Source organism: Phalangium opilio, unplaced genomic scaffold, assembly GCF_054372755.1.
Source record: "Phalangium opilio isolate 3A_F unplaced genomic scaffold, DU_Popi_V2 ptg000043l_1, whole genome shotgun sequence".
NCBI lineage: Eukaryota > Metazoa > Arthropoda > Arachnida > Opiliones > Phalangiidae > Phalangium > Phalangium opilio.
In genome coordinates this window covers 6,309,614-6,326,653 of record NW_028324167.1, presented here as the reverse complement: position 1 = coordinate 6,326,653, position 17,040 = coordinate 6,309,614, and the positions used below count along the sequence as shown (strand labels likewise).

The 17,040-nt window shown below is 38.2% G+C and overlaps 1 protein-coding gene across 1 annotated transcript; it reads left to right on the top strand.

The window, feature by feature from the left end:
* The first annotated feature begins 14,080 nt into the window (after positions 1–14,080).
* On the top strand, positions 14,081–15,028 carry LOC149677946 (zinc finger protein 862-like). The gene is made up of 2 exons (XM_089837421.1): positions 14,081–14,222; positions 14,346–15,028. Exons 1-2 carry the CDS (start codon positions 14,081–14,083, stop codon positions 15,026–15,028), a joined length of 825 nt encoding a protein of 274 aa, XP_089693547.1.
* The last annotated feature ends 2,012 nt before the right edge of the window (positions 15,029–17,040 follow it).

Sequence of the window (17,040 nt, the reverse complement as noted above, 5' to 3'; positions counted from 1 at the left end):
AACGGCAGTAACCATCTAAATTATTGGGTACTGCATTCTAAGCAAACGCAGGCATAAAAGCCGATAACGGCTTAGCCGACAATTAATAAATGTAAAAAATAACTAAGAAGAAATAAAATTGTTATTATTATTATTTAAGGACGCTTTTTATTCATAATTTACCGGGCATAAGGTGTTTTCAGTGAAATTAGTAAAGGCGTCTATTTACGGGGTGTAAGATATGACTACGGGGTGTAAGATATGACTACGGGGTGTAAGATACGACTACGGGGTGTAAGATACGACTACGGGGTGTAAGATATGACTACGGGGTGTAAGATATAACTAGGGTCAATGTGTAATACCTAACGTGAACGGGACACACGTCAAGAGATAATGTTAAAATATTTTTGTCCACAGGGAGAACACATGATGACAGAGGTGGATGAACCACCCGGCCCACAGGAAGGGGGAAGAGGAAGGGGCTCAAAAATGGGCCGATTTTGTAGAAAATGAATTATTTCAAAATTTTGTTTTGAATAAAAAAAGTAGGCCTAGTAGCTTTTGTATTAAAAAAATATTACTTTTTATATTAAGAAAAAAATTGTTTTTATATTAAGAAGAAAAAATAAAAATTTTTTTATTAAGAAAAAAAAATTAAATTTTGTATTAAGAAAAAAACTTACTTTTTGGAGTAAGAAAAAAAAATTATTTTTTGGATTAAGGAGAAAAAAATTTTGAATTAAAAAACCAAAAAAATATTAGTTTTTGGATTAAAAAACCAAAAAATATTAGTTTTTGGATTTTAAAAAATATATATTAGTTTTCGGATTTTAAAAAATATATATTAGTATTTGGATTTTAAAAATATATATTAGTTTTTGAATAAAATTAATAAATGAACCCTTAAAGAGAAAATTTGGTTTCTTGATTTTAAAATGGTTCGGCATAACTGGGGAAAAGCGAAACTTCTTATTATAGAAACATTTATGTATAGTTACGGTTGCGTACACGTATACTGAACGTCACATCGTTAATACTGGGTTTTAAACTTCATCTAGGTAGGTTATTAAAATATACTGCGTTTTAAGTTATGGTCGAGAAGGGAAGTAACATCTTAAGACAGGAAATGACTGACTTATTTTCATAAAGTGACTTAGTGACTCGATATCAGGCCTGCGATATTTAAAAACGTTTTTTACTGGTGTAAATAAATGGTATCATGCTCAAAGTGTGATTTTGCTACTAGGCCTATATCTATTTTTTATTTATCGATGCCCTCGAGCGGACCAAACACAGCTTATGTGTATATTCAAAGCGCAAGTTTTCTTAGAAATTAATCTTAAGCCAAACCTGATAGTTTGATTAATACACCATCTTTGTCGCGGACCGGCTATCACCCCCCAACCGTTTATGATGGCTATGACCCATTGACCCTTCGTTTAAAACCCGCCGCCGCATAGTTTTACCACTTTACGAATAGACGCTAAAAAGCTTCATTTCGTCGCAACAAAAACTTTACCAATCAAGCGTGGTAAGGGTATATATTATCTCACGATCAGCTCGTGCGAGCGGGGTCGTAAAATAGTGGAAAAGATTACAACTTGAAGGTCGAACACGAAACCATGGAAGCTACCCCCTTAATTTATTCAACTTAGCGAACTGGCGTCCGGTCTCTCTCACCAATAGTGATTATAAAATTTTTGCTAGAATTCTTGCTAATCGCGTCAACACTGTTATAGGGGACTTAATCCATGAATCTCAAACCTATTCCATCCCAGGGCGTTGTATTTATGACACCTTAGCCACCCTCCGAGACACCATTAATTTAGCTAATACCTGTAATGAACCTCTAGCTCTTGTTAATATAGACTTCCGAAAAGCCTTTGATAACGTAGACCACTCATACCTAATCCGACCCCTCACCTCTCTTAAATTCCCCAAAGGTTTTCTTGATCTTCTAACAATCATTTACTCCGATTCTTCCTTTATGGTTAAAGTTAATAATTCCCTCACAAGTCGTATTCCTTTTTCCAAAGGCATACGTCAAGGTTGTCCCATATCTGGTTTACTTTTTGTTTTAGCTCTAGAACCCCTTGCTCATTACCTTACGCCGCTCTGTTCCCCGTATAGTTCGCTTACCTCACCAAGCCACAATCATAGCCGCTTTTGCTGACGACCTTACCGCCCTCATCCGTTGCCCCACTGAGTTTTCTATCCTTGACAAACACCTTCATACCCTTTTTGAACAACAGAACTGGCCGGAACTGTCTTCCCGCATGGCGAAGGTCTTGGGGCGTTGGTTACGCCTTCGTCACCTTTGCTCGCTACCAGGCAGAGTCCTGTTAATTAATCAACTCGCTGCATCCGTCCTTTGGCACCGGCTTAAAGTGCTTACTCCCCCTTCCTCATTTGTCAAGGATTGGCAAAGTCAGCTCCTTCAATTTTTGTGGGCGGGTATTCATTGGGTCTCCGCTCCGTCCCTGTATCCCCATCGCCTCCTCGGAGGTCTAGGTCTCACAAACATATCCTCAAAAACTGCCTCATTCCGAATTAGCACCGTATCCCGTTTTTTGACAACACCTCCGCCCAGCCATGTCCAGTCTCTTTTCAAACACCATCTTCCCCGTTTCCCGTCGGTGCTCCAGCACCTCCTCGACAAATCCAGTGTACATTAAGCAATACCCTTCTACTCCGACTCGTTAAATGCTTGGTTCCATCTCCCCATGAAGATCGAGGCCGGTTTCTCGTCTAAAGAAGCGATCCTCGGCCTTCCGATTTTAAACTCCCTCATTTTACACACCGTCACAGGACTTGCCCTTTCCCATATTACCGTCGGCGGAATTCAATCTCTCGGAATAACCTCTATTAGTCACCTTCTAGATGGTCGCGGTCGTTGAATTCCCCAAGAGTCTTTCTTTCGCGATCGCCCTGTTTCCCGACTACTTGTCTCCCAACTCTGTATAACAATTAATGCCATAATCCAATCTTTCTCTGCTTGTTTTACGGCCGGCGGTCTTAATCCCGCTTTCTCCTTTAGTTTCGGTGGTGGCCTTTGTGTCGTTATTACGATTCAGTTATACACAGCCGATTCCCACCAACACCTCCCTATGTTCCCCCGTCCGCAGACTTAGTTCCCTCCAACTGGTGGTGGTGCTTCTCGAAGCTCTCTCCCTTGAACACCCGCGCTGAGCTCTGCATCCGGTGGCGCGGCCTCCATAGCTCCTTACCAGCCCCCGCCCGTCTTTTCCACATCGTCCAAAGCCTCAACACTCCAGCTTGTCCGTTTTTCCCGGCAGTCGGGACTTTTGCCCACTGCTATTACGATTGCCCTTTCGTTGACGCTGTCTTCCTTCAGCTCGCCAAAAGTCTTGAGAAGTGGGTTGGCCACGCGCATTCCCACGCCGATTCCTGGAGCCTTGTTGGCCCCCAAACCCGAACCATAATTTTACTTTTACATTATTTTTGGTTGTCCTTACAGACCTTTACAAATCCGTTGAATCTTTGTCTCTGATGGCTACTGGTTTGTTAAGCCCATGTATTTTCCACCACAAAACTAATAGTCACCCGCGTTGCTGCCCGTTTTAGGGTGGAGCGATCTCGAGCCACGGACCCCTCACTCCTTGAAAGGTTCTTTCAACGCTGGGGGATTCGCAGGGAACCAGTATGGTTTCTCTAGTCTGTCTGTTTTTAGTTAATTGTTTTGTATTTTTCATACCATTTATGGTTTTAGTTTTATTTTTTGACTCCATTTTTGTTTCTCTAGGATATATTTTTTAATACCTTTGTTGTTTCTTTGAAATTGTTTATATTTTTGATGCCGCTTTTGTCTTTTGATTTTCGTTGTTTGATGATTTTGTACATACTTATCCATCATTTTTATCAAATTTCTTTCACCCTTAGTGTGTGAAAGTTGTTTGTAAATAACGTTTAAATTTTACAATCTTTTTTACTTCACTTGTTAATAAACGTTCCATTTGAAAAAACAAAAAAAAACTCTGTTGCTTGTCGATCTGCTGCTCTTCGACTCCCGCTAACTTCTCTGCCTCTGAAGATTCTGGTTTTATGCCGATGTGTTATAGCTGCCGGCGAGGTTCCTTTGTGTCGGTTGCTAGGGAGGTTTTCCGTGTGGATTTGTTCCGGCGGAGTTTTGGCGCGTGATTGTTTATTGAAGTTTATCCTGAGGTGTCGCCTGTTTCGTCATAGCACTTGTCCTTGTTCCGTCCTTATGTGATATGAGTGTGGTGTTTGGTCAAGTGCTATTATCGTGGCTCTCTCCCATTGTCGGGGGCCCCATTCGTGCCAGACTTCTGTACCGATCTTGAGTATCGGTTGCTTCATCGTCCTGGTGTGTCTCTGACTTTGTGTCATCGTTTCCTGTCTTCTCTGTAACGAGGTTTTTATCTCTTGCGTCGGGAAAGTTGGATTCAGGGTCTTTGTGGATTTTGTTAGTGGTGTTCGAATCCGCCGACAAATCAGCATCTCCGTGGGTGAGGGTAGTTCACCGATCGGCGTTGTCCGGTATTCCATCAATACGCGTTGTAGGTCCACTCCTTCTGCCTGCGCCTTGATTAGCATGTTTTTGATCGTTTGAATCGTGCGCTCAGCCATTCCATTCGATTTCCTGAACTCTGTTGAATTGTAAGGTGGACCGTTGTCCGATACCAGCTTTGTTGTGGCTCCATGTCGGGCAAAGTGTGGGTGCATGAACTGCAGTTCCGCGGCTTTCACGAACTTTGAAAAGTAGTCGACTAGGATTATCATGGTTTTATTGCCGACGTGGAAGATGTCCGTTCCAACGACTTCCCATGGCCGTTGTGGTATTTGATGCGGATGCAGCGGCAGGGATGTGTTTGCTCTTGCCCTTTGTTGGCAAGTATCACACTTCCTCACGTACTCCGTTTTGTCACCGGTCATTTGTCAAATTGTCATTTTTGTTTATCCAAAATTGTAAAGCTTAAAGAGAAAGTTTTTAGACTTTAGCTTATCTAATCCCAAAACCTAAATTCCCAAATTAAATGTACAGGTATAGTTAACCTCAAAAATGTGTCTGTCTAGAAGCACTTGCAAGATAATTTAATTAAATTACAATATAAATATATATTTATTTAATTCGAGCACTTACAGAGATGGTAATATCATAAACTTGCTTAGTTACAGAGGTTTCCCTGATACACTCTCCAGAGACTACGGTATTAATTTCTTTGGGTTTACAAATCAAATACCTCTTACTTTAAAAATGTGTTTAGTTTTTATTATATTTCAGACTTTCCGACGAGTACAATTCCTAAAATAATTTTGTAAACCTTCTAATTCTAAAAACGCGACGTATTTTATAATTGTAGCGCTACCCGTTTTAAACTGCCTATCTACCATTTGCAAATTTCCCGCCAAGAGATTTTAATTCTCTGCATGTATAGTTGTATAGGCGCGCTACCATGGAAACGCGAGACTCGCCGCCTCGAACAAATTTCCCTCCTCCCTGCCCCAACTAAGCAACACGTGAGAGGAACGCGCAGGCCGCCGACGTGAGAGAGATGCTAGGTTTAAGCAACATAACTCTCGCTTGTTAATAAGACTAGACGGCCGAGAGCGTAAAGGCGTCAATCCGTGGAGTGAAAGCTCTGTGCGAGGGTGCGGGATCGAAACCCGGTCGAGGAGGAAAATAATTTCATAAATAAATAAAATTCTTCCACGTTGCTGAGCCACCTAAGTGTGATACTGAGTACTTTTTATAAATTTCCGTAATTCAGCACGGGAAAAAAAAGGGAAAATGGGGGGAAAAAGGAGCGCCCAGCCGTAATCAAATAGTCGGACTAAACCTTTGCCCCATCCGCTAGATGGAGCAAAGCAAAAATGGTATTGCCCAGACTGCGTAAAAGTTCGTCAACAGCTGATAAAACGTAAAATGTGATAGAAAGTTCCTGCTATTTTCCTACAATTTCTAATTTTGTGATGAAAAAATAAGTGTTGTTGATCTCTTTTAATAGTCAGTATTAATTACAGATACAAAAGTAAAAAGCCATTTACACAATTATTAAGATCTTTTTAATTTCACGATTGCCACGAACTTTTCAAATTTAATTCCAATGGGATGACTGATGGGCATAGGTTCAGAAGTGCACAAGCTACCAAAGCTATTTTATCTATGCTAGCTTTATTATCCTCTGTGGTACCATGTAATAACTCAACTGGTACTTTATTATGCAAAATTGAATATTTTTGACGAAGATGGCCTATGACTCTTTCAACGTGTATTCTCACGTTAGCAATTTTCCTCGTCTCTTCAACGGCATAAGGGTCTAATTGCTTCTTATTTTAAGTGAATGCTGGAAGTTTAACACTAGCATATTATAGACCAACAGAATCTTGAATGTTAAACCCTCTATCAGCTAAAACTACATCTCCAGGAACTAAATTTTCCCAAAATTTACAGTTTTCAGTAAGATATTTATCGCTAACGCGACCGCCCCACCCTTTCGACAGAAAACAGACAGTTCCTTGTGGAGTTATACCAATAAGAAATTTTACTGTGTTGTGATGTTTATAGTTGGACCATGTTTCTGCCTGCCCCATTACATTAGATGATTTTTCGGTGAATATCTCAAAAGAATCAATTATGACAGCCACTTTCGTGCCAAAATGTTCACGAAAACTAGGACTGTTCACGAGTCGAGCTGAGCGAGCTTTTAAAAAGCTCGGCTCGGCTCGAGTCAAAAAACGGCGGCTCGGCTCGACTCGAGCCGAGCTGGGTCTTGGCTCGGCTCGGCTCGATCATTTTCGAGCCGAGCCGAGCTGGCTCGATTAATATATACATGTTTAAAAAAACTGCTACTACCAACGTCAAACTTCAGAATGACTATAAATGCCATCCTATGTTTAGGAATGTAGTGGTTCAGTAAAACCCGCTCTTTAAAATATGCTCAAGGTTCGAGACGAGAGATTTTTCCCACGCTTTATTTCATTTAAAAATACAACGGAACGCTATTGGAGAGAATAAAGACTAAAAGGAAAGCACTATATCCGTGACTAAGCTCGCGAGGCGGCTCGCGAGTCGTAGAGGCTCGACGCCTGTCGGCTCGGCTCGGCTCGACAATAAAAAAGCTCGCTCGTTAATTAATCGAGCCGCAAAAGTGGCGGCTCGGCTCGGCTCGCTCGTCACGAGCTCGAGCCAGCTCGAGCTCGTGAACAATCCTAACGAAAACTCATTGGCATTGTCGCTACCAAAATATGCTTTTCAGGCCAGTAAATATATCTAGAGAGTCGGGCAGCTAAAGCGTCTATAGTATTGTAAAATATTCGTCCAACTGTTCTTTCAGACACATTAAACCGATAAGCTAAATCTCTATTAATGCAAGACAGTCTTAACTTCATAAGAGTTAGAACAAGCTGTTGAAAGGGTGACAGTTCGGAATTATTATTTTGAAACAAGTGTGGTTTTACTTCGTCCAGAACTTCCATTAGATAATCAAATGTTTCTAGCCCTGTGTAGAATTTTACTTTCTCTTTGTTACCAGCGAAGGAATTTTCTGAATATGTCTTCATTTCCAACTCATTGCGAATATTACTTAAGTTGGAAATTTTCTCTTTCATTTCATTCTGGTAACTGAAAACTAGGTTTTCACTTGTTTCTAGTTTTTTCTTAATTCACTAATTAGTGATTCAGCTTTTTTCAATTCTATCATTGCATTTTCAAAGTCAACTAAGTCAAAAACTCTTCCAAAAGTTTGGCTCTGCTGCTCTACACTGAGTTTGTCAGTTTGTGTACCTATTTGTACGATGAGATAATAATCTGTCTGGACATACACTAATTTCATTTCTGGATGTTTCTTTCGAGGGTTCGATTTCTTATCAAGATGTTCACTGTGAGAAGGATAATCCAGAGATTCTTCATGTAATTTGGTTGAAAAACCGCCCGAATCTTCTATGCTAGTGCTGTTTAAAATGAGGGACTCCGAGGAAAGAAGTGAACAGTCCATAACTGAACTTTCCTCAGTACTCGTTAATGATTTATCATTAGCCATTAAAGATTCCCCATCAACTAATGACTCATCAGTGAAGATTCTTGAATCAGAGTTTTGTGCAACAGTACTTTGCGATCTTCCAGAAACTTGGGCTCTACCAATTTTTCTTTTACAACAGTTAAATCGTGACAATAGTTTTGCTTCCTCTTTTGAATCTTTTAACATAGAAAAAGAAGGAACCCATTCTGGATGAGACTCGTCTAAAAGATAAGCTGGACAACCTGAAAACATTTAGATTAATTTATAAAATGTATTTGTTTAATATTATGTCAAGAAAACCAAATACCTGAAATAAAATGCTTAGAGCATACTTGGAGATGCTTCCCAATCCCATTCCTCTTAAGCCTTAGCTTTTAAGCCTTTCTAGACTTCTCCTTTCTGATAAAGTTTAAGTCCTTTGGCACTGATTACCTATCACTCGTGGTATTCTATGAAATGTAATTGCTTCTCCGCTTTCATTTAAATTTCCGGTTTTGCTCCCACATCCCTTTACACAACATCTTTGAACCATCTTAATTGCTTATGAAACACCTACCAGATTAGAAAAAGCATACCAGAATGGCGGCTGCAATTATTAAGTTCAAATTTCTGGCACAGATGGCGCTAAATTATTATTGTGACGTATGCATAAGCGTATATGCCTTTTCCCTATTGGATTTCTGTTCATTGGGAAATTTCGCCCTAGTAAGATTTCTGTCGAGTGGTAATTCTGCCGAAAGGGATTTCTATCCAATGAGAGTATACCCGCGTAGAGTCCTAGAAATACCGTCTTTTAATAGTAAGAACAACCACATACTTGAATAACAAACAACGACATAAAGAAATATACTGACCCTTTTATATTTTACAGAACATTTCGATCGTTTATCTATTGCTACTAGTTACTTTGTGAAAAAAACAGCGTGACACTACGCGTGGCCTTCTTATCAGCTCAATCTCAAAACTAGACTGGTATGTAAGTGTTTATTAGCACGCGTCAAACTAATGCAGATAAAAATTGTTCCTTAGCAACGAACATGTCCAGTTCCAACAAAAGTCGCGTGTCATCGATCACGAAAGTACTTATTATCTTTCCTCTAATTTATTTTTAATTTGATAAAAAAACAAAAGAACTAACTTGGTTTTAACGGGTTACAAATTAAAAGAATCATTCGAAAGCGAAGTTGAAACACTTAAGGCCTTTCTCAATATTTCCGTCAAATTATTCTTATGAGTGCTACGGTGCAACTTGAGTAGGTAACAAAATACTTGAATACATTCTGTTTTATTCCTTTGCAAGTGGTTGTCCTTCTGCAATTAAAGAACTAAAAAAAGTCATAATAATGAACCTCGAAACAGCAAAATACTATAGATCACCCTTCATGCCAGTAAGTTTAAACCATTTCATGATTTTCTTCTGCTCAAAAATGAAGTATAGAGTCCAATCTTAAGGATTCATACACTTCAGCTGAGTACGTTATATTTTTTACCAGTTTTCGCCATTCGTTATTTTGAATGCTCAAGGAGAGAAAACTGGCTACATGGTTAAATTATTGCGTGTTTTGCAAATATTTGACAATATCAAGTAATTAAGCGTAAAGTTTGTGGTCTGTTTTTATGTTATTCGTTATGGTGGAAAAGGTTTCAGTGTTACTTTTCTCCCGAATGCGGATAAGTTTTTCGGTGCGAAAGTTAATAATTCGTGGAATGGAATGCTAGGGATTCTCGAGAGAAATGTAAAATTCGAAAAATATTCTGAACCAAGAATTCATTCTCGATACCAAGAATATGTTAACATGGCTTTAGCATCTTTGTAACGAAATTTCATGGTTTTTTTATAGTGCTGACACAATATAAATAGCACGTTTTGCCATATTAATGTTAAATTTTCGTGGAAATATTAAGGGCATAGTTAATTCGAAAATAAGTAGCATTGGGTATTATGTAGAGATAAATTATCATGTAAAATGAAAGAATTAATTTAGAATCCAATTCTTGCCATATTCTTGTTGTAAAAAGGGTTGATTCTTGGTCAACTTGTTTCATTAGAAATTGCAAAAATGTTTTCAATACTCAGGAGGGAGATTTTGCAATATCTCCTATGATATTAACCACTGATCGTTTCAATTTCTTTCCATCTTCACACCCATTTTTGAGTTTGAGAATCCATATATTATTCGGAACAAACCAAGCGAATGAAAACGATATTTTCTCTGTTATAAATAAATGGGTAACTTAGCCTTTCGTAATTTCCATATAGCATTGTTATCAAAGATGTCAAGTTTCTTTCCCAAATTTTATCCGTCTCTTTTTCTGAGGGAAGTTTTCAATTGCAAAAATATGTTTAGTTTTGGTTTCTAATTCTTTCCATCCTGAGGCAGTTGACCTATGTGCAGTGTTTTAAAATTGTTATGAAATATATCAAGATAATTGTGGGGTCCGTTGGTGTCGCTCTTCTGATATACATGACGGGGAAACTAAACTCTAAACTCAATAAAGTTAAATCGGAACTTCCCTTCATGTTTTTGTTGCAGTGTCTTCTGGGAACGAGTAAGAACTTCTAGAAGAAGGCTTTACTCGTTTCCACACTGAATTCAATTTCAATCTCAGGTCCCCAAAGTTTTAATTGCAACGGAGTCTCTCGTTTTCTTTCGGTCTCGTGGAGTTTGGTGACTTTCGTTCTATTGGTTTTCGTATCCTCGGAAATGACGTCACAGTTCTCAAGCAAATCCGAAGCACTTCCCTTCGACACCATAGACGACGTATATCACTTTCCCAATGCGAAACCTTTGTTGTTTAGAAACTCTGCCGATTTCAGATTCATTCAGGTCAGGTTTATATAAGAATTACACGGAACGTTTTAATTCGGTTCCTCCTAGTTTTAAAGAAATGTTTTAAAAAATCTTATGTTCTCAATTTAGAAAAATGCATTGATTAACATGGCATATGCGGAAGTATTAAAGCGAGGAGACGCCAACCCAGATTCGTGTTACCTGACATTCGGAAGTTTATTGGAAAACGACGACATTCATTCAGGAATTGAACATCGAGAAAAATTTATCATTTCTACGGATATTCTTGACTGGAATATTATCAAGACCCGGTACACAAAGACAGGAAATTGCAAAATGAAACTAAGCCAGCCTTTAATGATAACACACTTGGTGCTGTATTTTAAGAAAAATATTTCGCAAACGCTTATCATGACCGTAAACAAAAGGTTAGTGTCTCCTTAGAAGCTTTAGGTTTAGGGTTAGGGTTGAGTTTATTTCACCGTATTTGTCAGGTTGCGACAGCTGAGCGAGGGCGATGTCTTCGAGGATTTGAACCCGGCTTTGAAAAACGAATTGCATCCCTGTCAGAGATCGGAAACCCCTGAATTGTTCATCGTTATCAAAGTCTCAGCATTCATGGTCATTTTACGCGTTTGCCTCTTTGGATTCTCTGCTTCCTTAGTCACTCTCGTTCTCGAAATATACGTTGATATGTTGAAAGTTAACATAGTGGCGCCTTAGCTTATCGGTGACTGATCTTTAGAGCAACATAACTCAATAAAAAGAAATTATAATTAAAAGAACAGTGTCTACAAAACTATATCCATCACCCACAAAATCGCTTTCTTGGCATTCTCCTGTTAACTGAATATTTTCAACTACTGCAATAGTTAACTGATGTCATTCGGCCTCTACATGGCTCCCCCAGAAATATCATCAAATTTATTTGAATTTTGGTTGACCAAAACATCGTGTTTTCAACAAATAAGACAGTTTTTATTTTATAGCTTAATTAGTGTTTCTATCGTGCCCCGCTTGGCTAGATCTCCATATCAGCATAATTTCACTTCGTTGATGTCACGAGGTTAATATCGTGAGAAGCTTCAAAAACTACTGACATTACACAAAGTTTATACTCTTAGCAACGAAAGACTAACGGGCCAATAACAGTAGAAAAATAGATGTTACCGAAATAATGTCATTCCCCAAGGCAAGGTAGGACGATTATCTCTCTGGTTTACTTTTTGACTTAGGGAAACTATTAACGACATTTAATGGTTTCGACACAATAATCACTGTTGATGGAAATTAAAAGTGAGAACTAACTTGCGAATAGCATTGATTCAACAATAAGCAAAGGCGCAATGAGCTATCCTGCCCCTTTAATTCTGAGAGAGCGGTATCTCTCTTAGATAAGACTTAATACTGCCTTTAATGTATAATGGTGGTTTTTTGATTGGATGTAACTTTTTTGTTATTATTATGTTAACGGTTTTGAAAAAATTCCACTGAACTAAAATCGGAGCCCTTATTATGTGGTTAAAATTTAAAAATGATCCATCCATTAGTTTATTTTATATAAAACAAGATACTAATTTTACACCGCTCATTTGTCCCCCCATATAGTTGATCTCCCTAAGGTATTATTAAAATAAATCGTACAACTAAAACCATTTCGGAAACACAATCGTGTATTCCCTTAATCACACATAACATTTCCATTTATATGAATGAAACTAACCGAACCTAAAAGTCTAGCATAATCTGATGTATCACGTGCTCAAAGTGCGCGAAAATTATCATATTCTTTCCTTCACTCAAAAAGCCCGCGAAATTTAAACTACCTTTCTTTCCTCTCTCTCTTCTTCGTGCGAGACTCCCCCTCTCCCTCTTCCCCCTCTCACTTATATACCAGGCAGGGAGTTCTCTCCAGTTTTGGAAATAGCACAGGTCCACAGGTCCAAAACCAGTTTATTAATTGCTTGGACCAGTTTTTTTATTCCAATTCGAGGGGTTACTGGTCCTTGGGACTAGTTTATTAATTGAGAATTTTTATGAAAATTGAGGAGGGACCAGTTTAAAAATTCAAGTTATTTTCTATTTCTACTCCACTCCTAGCCTTGACAGGTTCTCATTCTCGACTTCCTTGCTACAAATTCTACATTATATTTTGATTTTTTCGGCTAGCCTCTGCCCTCTGGTAGTGGTTTACAGTAACGGACAAAAGAACGTCGCAGCGAGCCAGCGACTCTGACTCTCCCCTTCTAGAATGCATTTGTAAAATTAGTGGCGTGCGTTCAACGTTGTGTGTGTGTGTGTTTTTTTTGGCGCCAAAACGCGAGAGGAGACTGCTTGAAGACGCGGGTAAGCGGCTCTGTAGCCGTGGAGTGAACTGGCGTTTATTGAAACCAATATATTTATAGTAAGTATCCTACTTAAATTCATTTTATTTATAACCTTTATTTTAATAATAATAATAAAATATATATTGTCAAATGTTTATCAGTTAAAATGCCCGGACCAGGTAGACCTAAAAAGGTACGAAAAGCCCGCCATGAGAAGAACTCTCATACATTGCATTCACTATGGGGTATAGAGGAAAAGTGTCAAAGTAGTTCTATTGCTAGTACATCAAAAAGCGACAATTCAGCAAAAACAAGCGTCAATTCAGCAAGTACCAGTGCATCAACATCAAGTGCCAGTCCGCCAACAAATTCATCAACAAGTACCAGTGCATCAACATCAAGTGCCAGTCCGCCAACAAATTCATCAACAAGTACCAGTGCATCAACATCAAGTGCCAGTCCGCCAACAAATTCAACAAGTTCTATATTTGAAAGCTGTAAGAAAAGCGATTCTAGTCAAACTAGTGAATTGGAATGCCCTCCAATTTCAAACCAACTTCAGGAAGTTCGTGGCAAGAAAAGAAAATTTAATAGTTCCTGGAAGTTGCAGTATGATTTTTTGGAGTTTTGTGAGCAGGATAATTTGATGTTTTGCAAAGTCTGCAGGAAAAATGAACAAAAAAAGTTACAAGGAAAGTTCAAATTTTTTGGTTCGTGGAACAAAAAATTTTCAAATATCAGCAATTCAAGCACATAATAAATTAATAAATCAAGAAATCACATAGAATGCTCTGAAAAAGAAAAAATTGTGCCTTCTCACTCTTCCGATCCTCTACCTGCGGCTGTCCTTAAGATGAATGAAATTGAGAAAGAAAGGCTTATAAGTCTTTTTAACACAGTATATTACATAATTGTGTCTAATTCATCTTACAGTAAATTTCAAGATTAGTGCTCACTTGAAAGAAAAAATGGCGTAAACATGGGATTTTCATATACCTATCATCACAAAACTGTTCCTTCCTTTGCCGACTACATTTCGCAAGTTTATGAAAAAGAAACAGCTAAAGCGATAATGAATGCCAAATATTTTGCCTTGATTATGGATGGTTCCACCGACAAAAGTTGATGCAACCAGGAGATAGTTTACATCTCTATTCTAGAAAATGGAAAACCAACAACAAAATTTTTGGCAATCTTCAAACCAGAAGTTTGTAATGCTGTTGGCCTTGAAAATTGTCTTTTAGATCATTTCAAGTCACTAGGAATACCAAACTATGTAGAAAAATTAGTTTCCATGCGAACAGATGGAGCTTCAGTTTATCATGGCAAGCATAATGGATTGATTGAAATCCTTAGAAAACGGAAATCTAACAAATTTCTCATTGGAGTACATTGTATGGCTCACAAAACCGAGTTGTTATGCAAACGTGCCTTCAAGGGTATTGAGATAATTGAGGATATTGTGGATGTTGTTAAAGAAATATTCAATTTCTATCACAAGTCTTACAAAAAGCTTGATGGATTAAAAGAAATTTCAGAGCAAATTGATGAAACAATCTTAAAATTTGGGACATTGCCCCAGACGAGATGGCTGTCCTTCCATTTTAAGGCTTTAAAGGCTGTTGAAAGGAACTGGAAGGCATTAGTGCTTCACCTTCAGGACATTATTATCAACACCACGGACTCCAAAACTCAGGCAAAAGCCAAATATTTGGTAGAAAAGATAGCAAGCTCGTCATTTGTAGCAAACCTAGCCCATATGTATGATGTCTATTTTCATCTAAGTCATCTTTCCCAAAAGCTCCAAAAAAAGGATTTGTTGCTCTACGAAGCCAAAGATGAGGTTCAAAGCACAGTTAAAGAAATTAGAAATATGAAAGTTGATGGGGGATTGAAAGTCAAGTCCATCACTAATGAGCTTTTGTAAAAGCCACATGAATTTAGGGGCCTGCCCATAAAAATGGATTTGGAAAATGTTAATTCCTTCTTAGAAGCAAGTGCTAATCTGTGCGAAAATGTCGCATCTTTTTTAGAAGAGCTTTAAAAACCTACTGATGAAATTCCAGGCACTCATATCTTTGACACAAGATTATGGCCAAATAAAGAAATAAATTCCAAAGAATTTTAAGATTTCGGGGCATTAGAAATTACATTAGTAGGAGAATTCTTCAAACCAATTCTTAATGAAGATGAAAGTATGAGTCTCAAGACAGAATGGAACTCATTCAAAAGAATGGTTTCAAGTCAATTGCCGATGAAAGTCAGGAACAGTCCTAAAGATGTCTACTCATTAATGTTAGAGAAATATTCATGTCGTTATCCAGCCCTATGCAAGATATTTGAAATTATTTCCCTAGTCGTTCCTTCTTCAGCTGAAGCTGAACGGGGGTTTAGCAAAACAAACAGTATTAAAAGCAAGCATCGTATGTTAGTTCAAAAACTTCGATATCTCATTAAGAATTTGCTTGCAAAAAATTTCTCTGGATGATTTTAACCCGGTTCCAGCTGTGGCATTGTGGCTTGGTGATAAAAAAAGGAGAATGGCGTATCATAATACCGCCAGTAATGATAAAATGTTTGATTCAGAAAATGATAATTTTGAATTAGAAATGGATAAGTTCCTAACTGCCTAAATTTGTCAAATTTTTCCTCTAATAGTATTAAAAACAAAGTGCAAATAAACCAAAAAAAACGAAATAATTTAAAAAAAATGTGATAATAATAACTCATGTAGTTGTGAACTTGTAATATCAAAAATAAAGTTAATTCGTTGGTTTTAAAACTATGCTTTAATTGTTTGTTTCAAAGCTATCTAGTATATAAATGATTTTGTAATAGGATTAGTAAAAAAAATTAGGGATAGGGTCACTGGTCCCAAAAACCAGTTTAATATTGTAGACGCTGGGGGACACTGGTCCCGAGGACTAGTTTAAAAAAAATCCTTATTTCCAAGACTGGTTCTCTCTCTCTAGTCTCTACGTCGCACATTCATTCGTTTCTCTCCGAGCTACTCTCTCTCCATATCGTGTACGCTTTCTTCGTATCGTGTACGCGTCCGATATAGGGACAGGGACAGCGACAGGCGCTTGGGCCCTTTCTTAAATTTTACCGGAATTAAAATTCCGCGTAAAATTAAAAAAAGTTGCTAAGGGTGGTGTTCATTTCCATAAAATTAATCAGCCCTTTTGATCAAAATCTGGACATTTTCCCTTAGGAATAACATGGGAGTTTCTCTCTAATTTAGCCATTTTGTCGCCACCATTTTTCAATTAGATATACCAAAAGGAGATGATCTAAAAGGACATAGCTTTCCAGCCTAGGAATGAGGGTAATGTGTGTCAGGTTATCTCTAACGAACGTCTCATCTCGAATGTTCCTAAAACCTGATATCCCAAGGCTAGGCCGAATGTATTTACTGTAGAGTAAATGGTAGTTGAACACCCAAAGTTTTTCTCTACTAACATTTTTTCTCGGCGCCAACTAATATCAGCCTCGGAAAGCTGGGTCTAACTAAAAAAATTCCACCCCCCTTAAAAAAGGTACGAAACTTGTGTTGAGCTTTTCGGCCAATAGAGACGTAGATCCGCTGGCGTAGATCTTAGGCGATCGGAGTTTACGTTATGGCGGAGCAAGTTAGGTTTATATGTATTAATTTAGAAATGGATAAAGGGCTCTCAAAACGAACTCAGAGTATTTCCGTGCCAGAAAAATATAATTCCGTCGGCTTCTAATTATGTCGAATTAATCACCCTCTTTAAAAACGTTTGCACTCCACACGATACTATAAAAAACGCAAACACCGTGCACTTGGATGAACCCTCCATGCTTGAACTTGCTCGGATAAAAAAATTAATCCCGCCTGTTTAACTTCACTCCCCACCGCTGTGGAGCGCTGCTTCAAAGGCTCGTTCTCGGTCGTGGTCGATATTTTAGAAATTT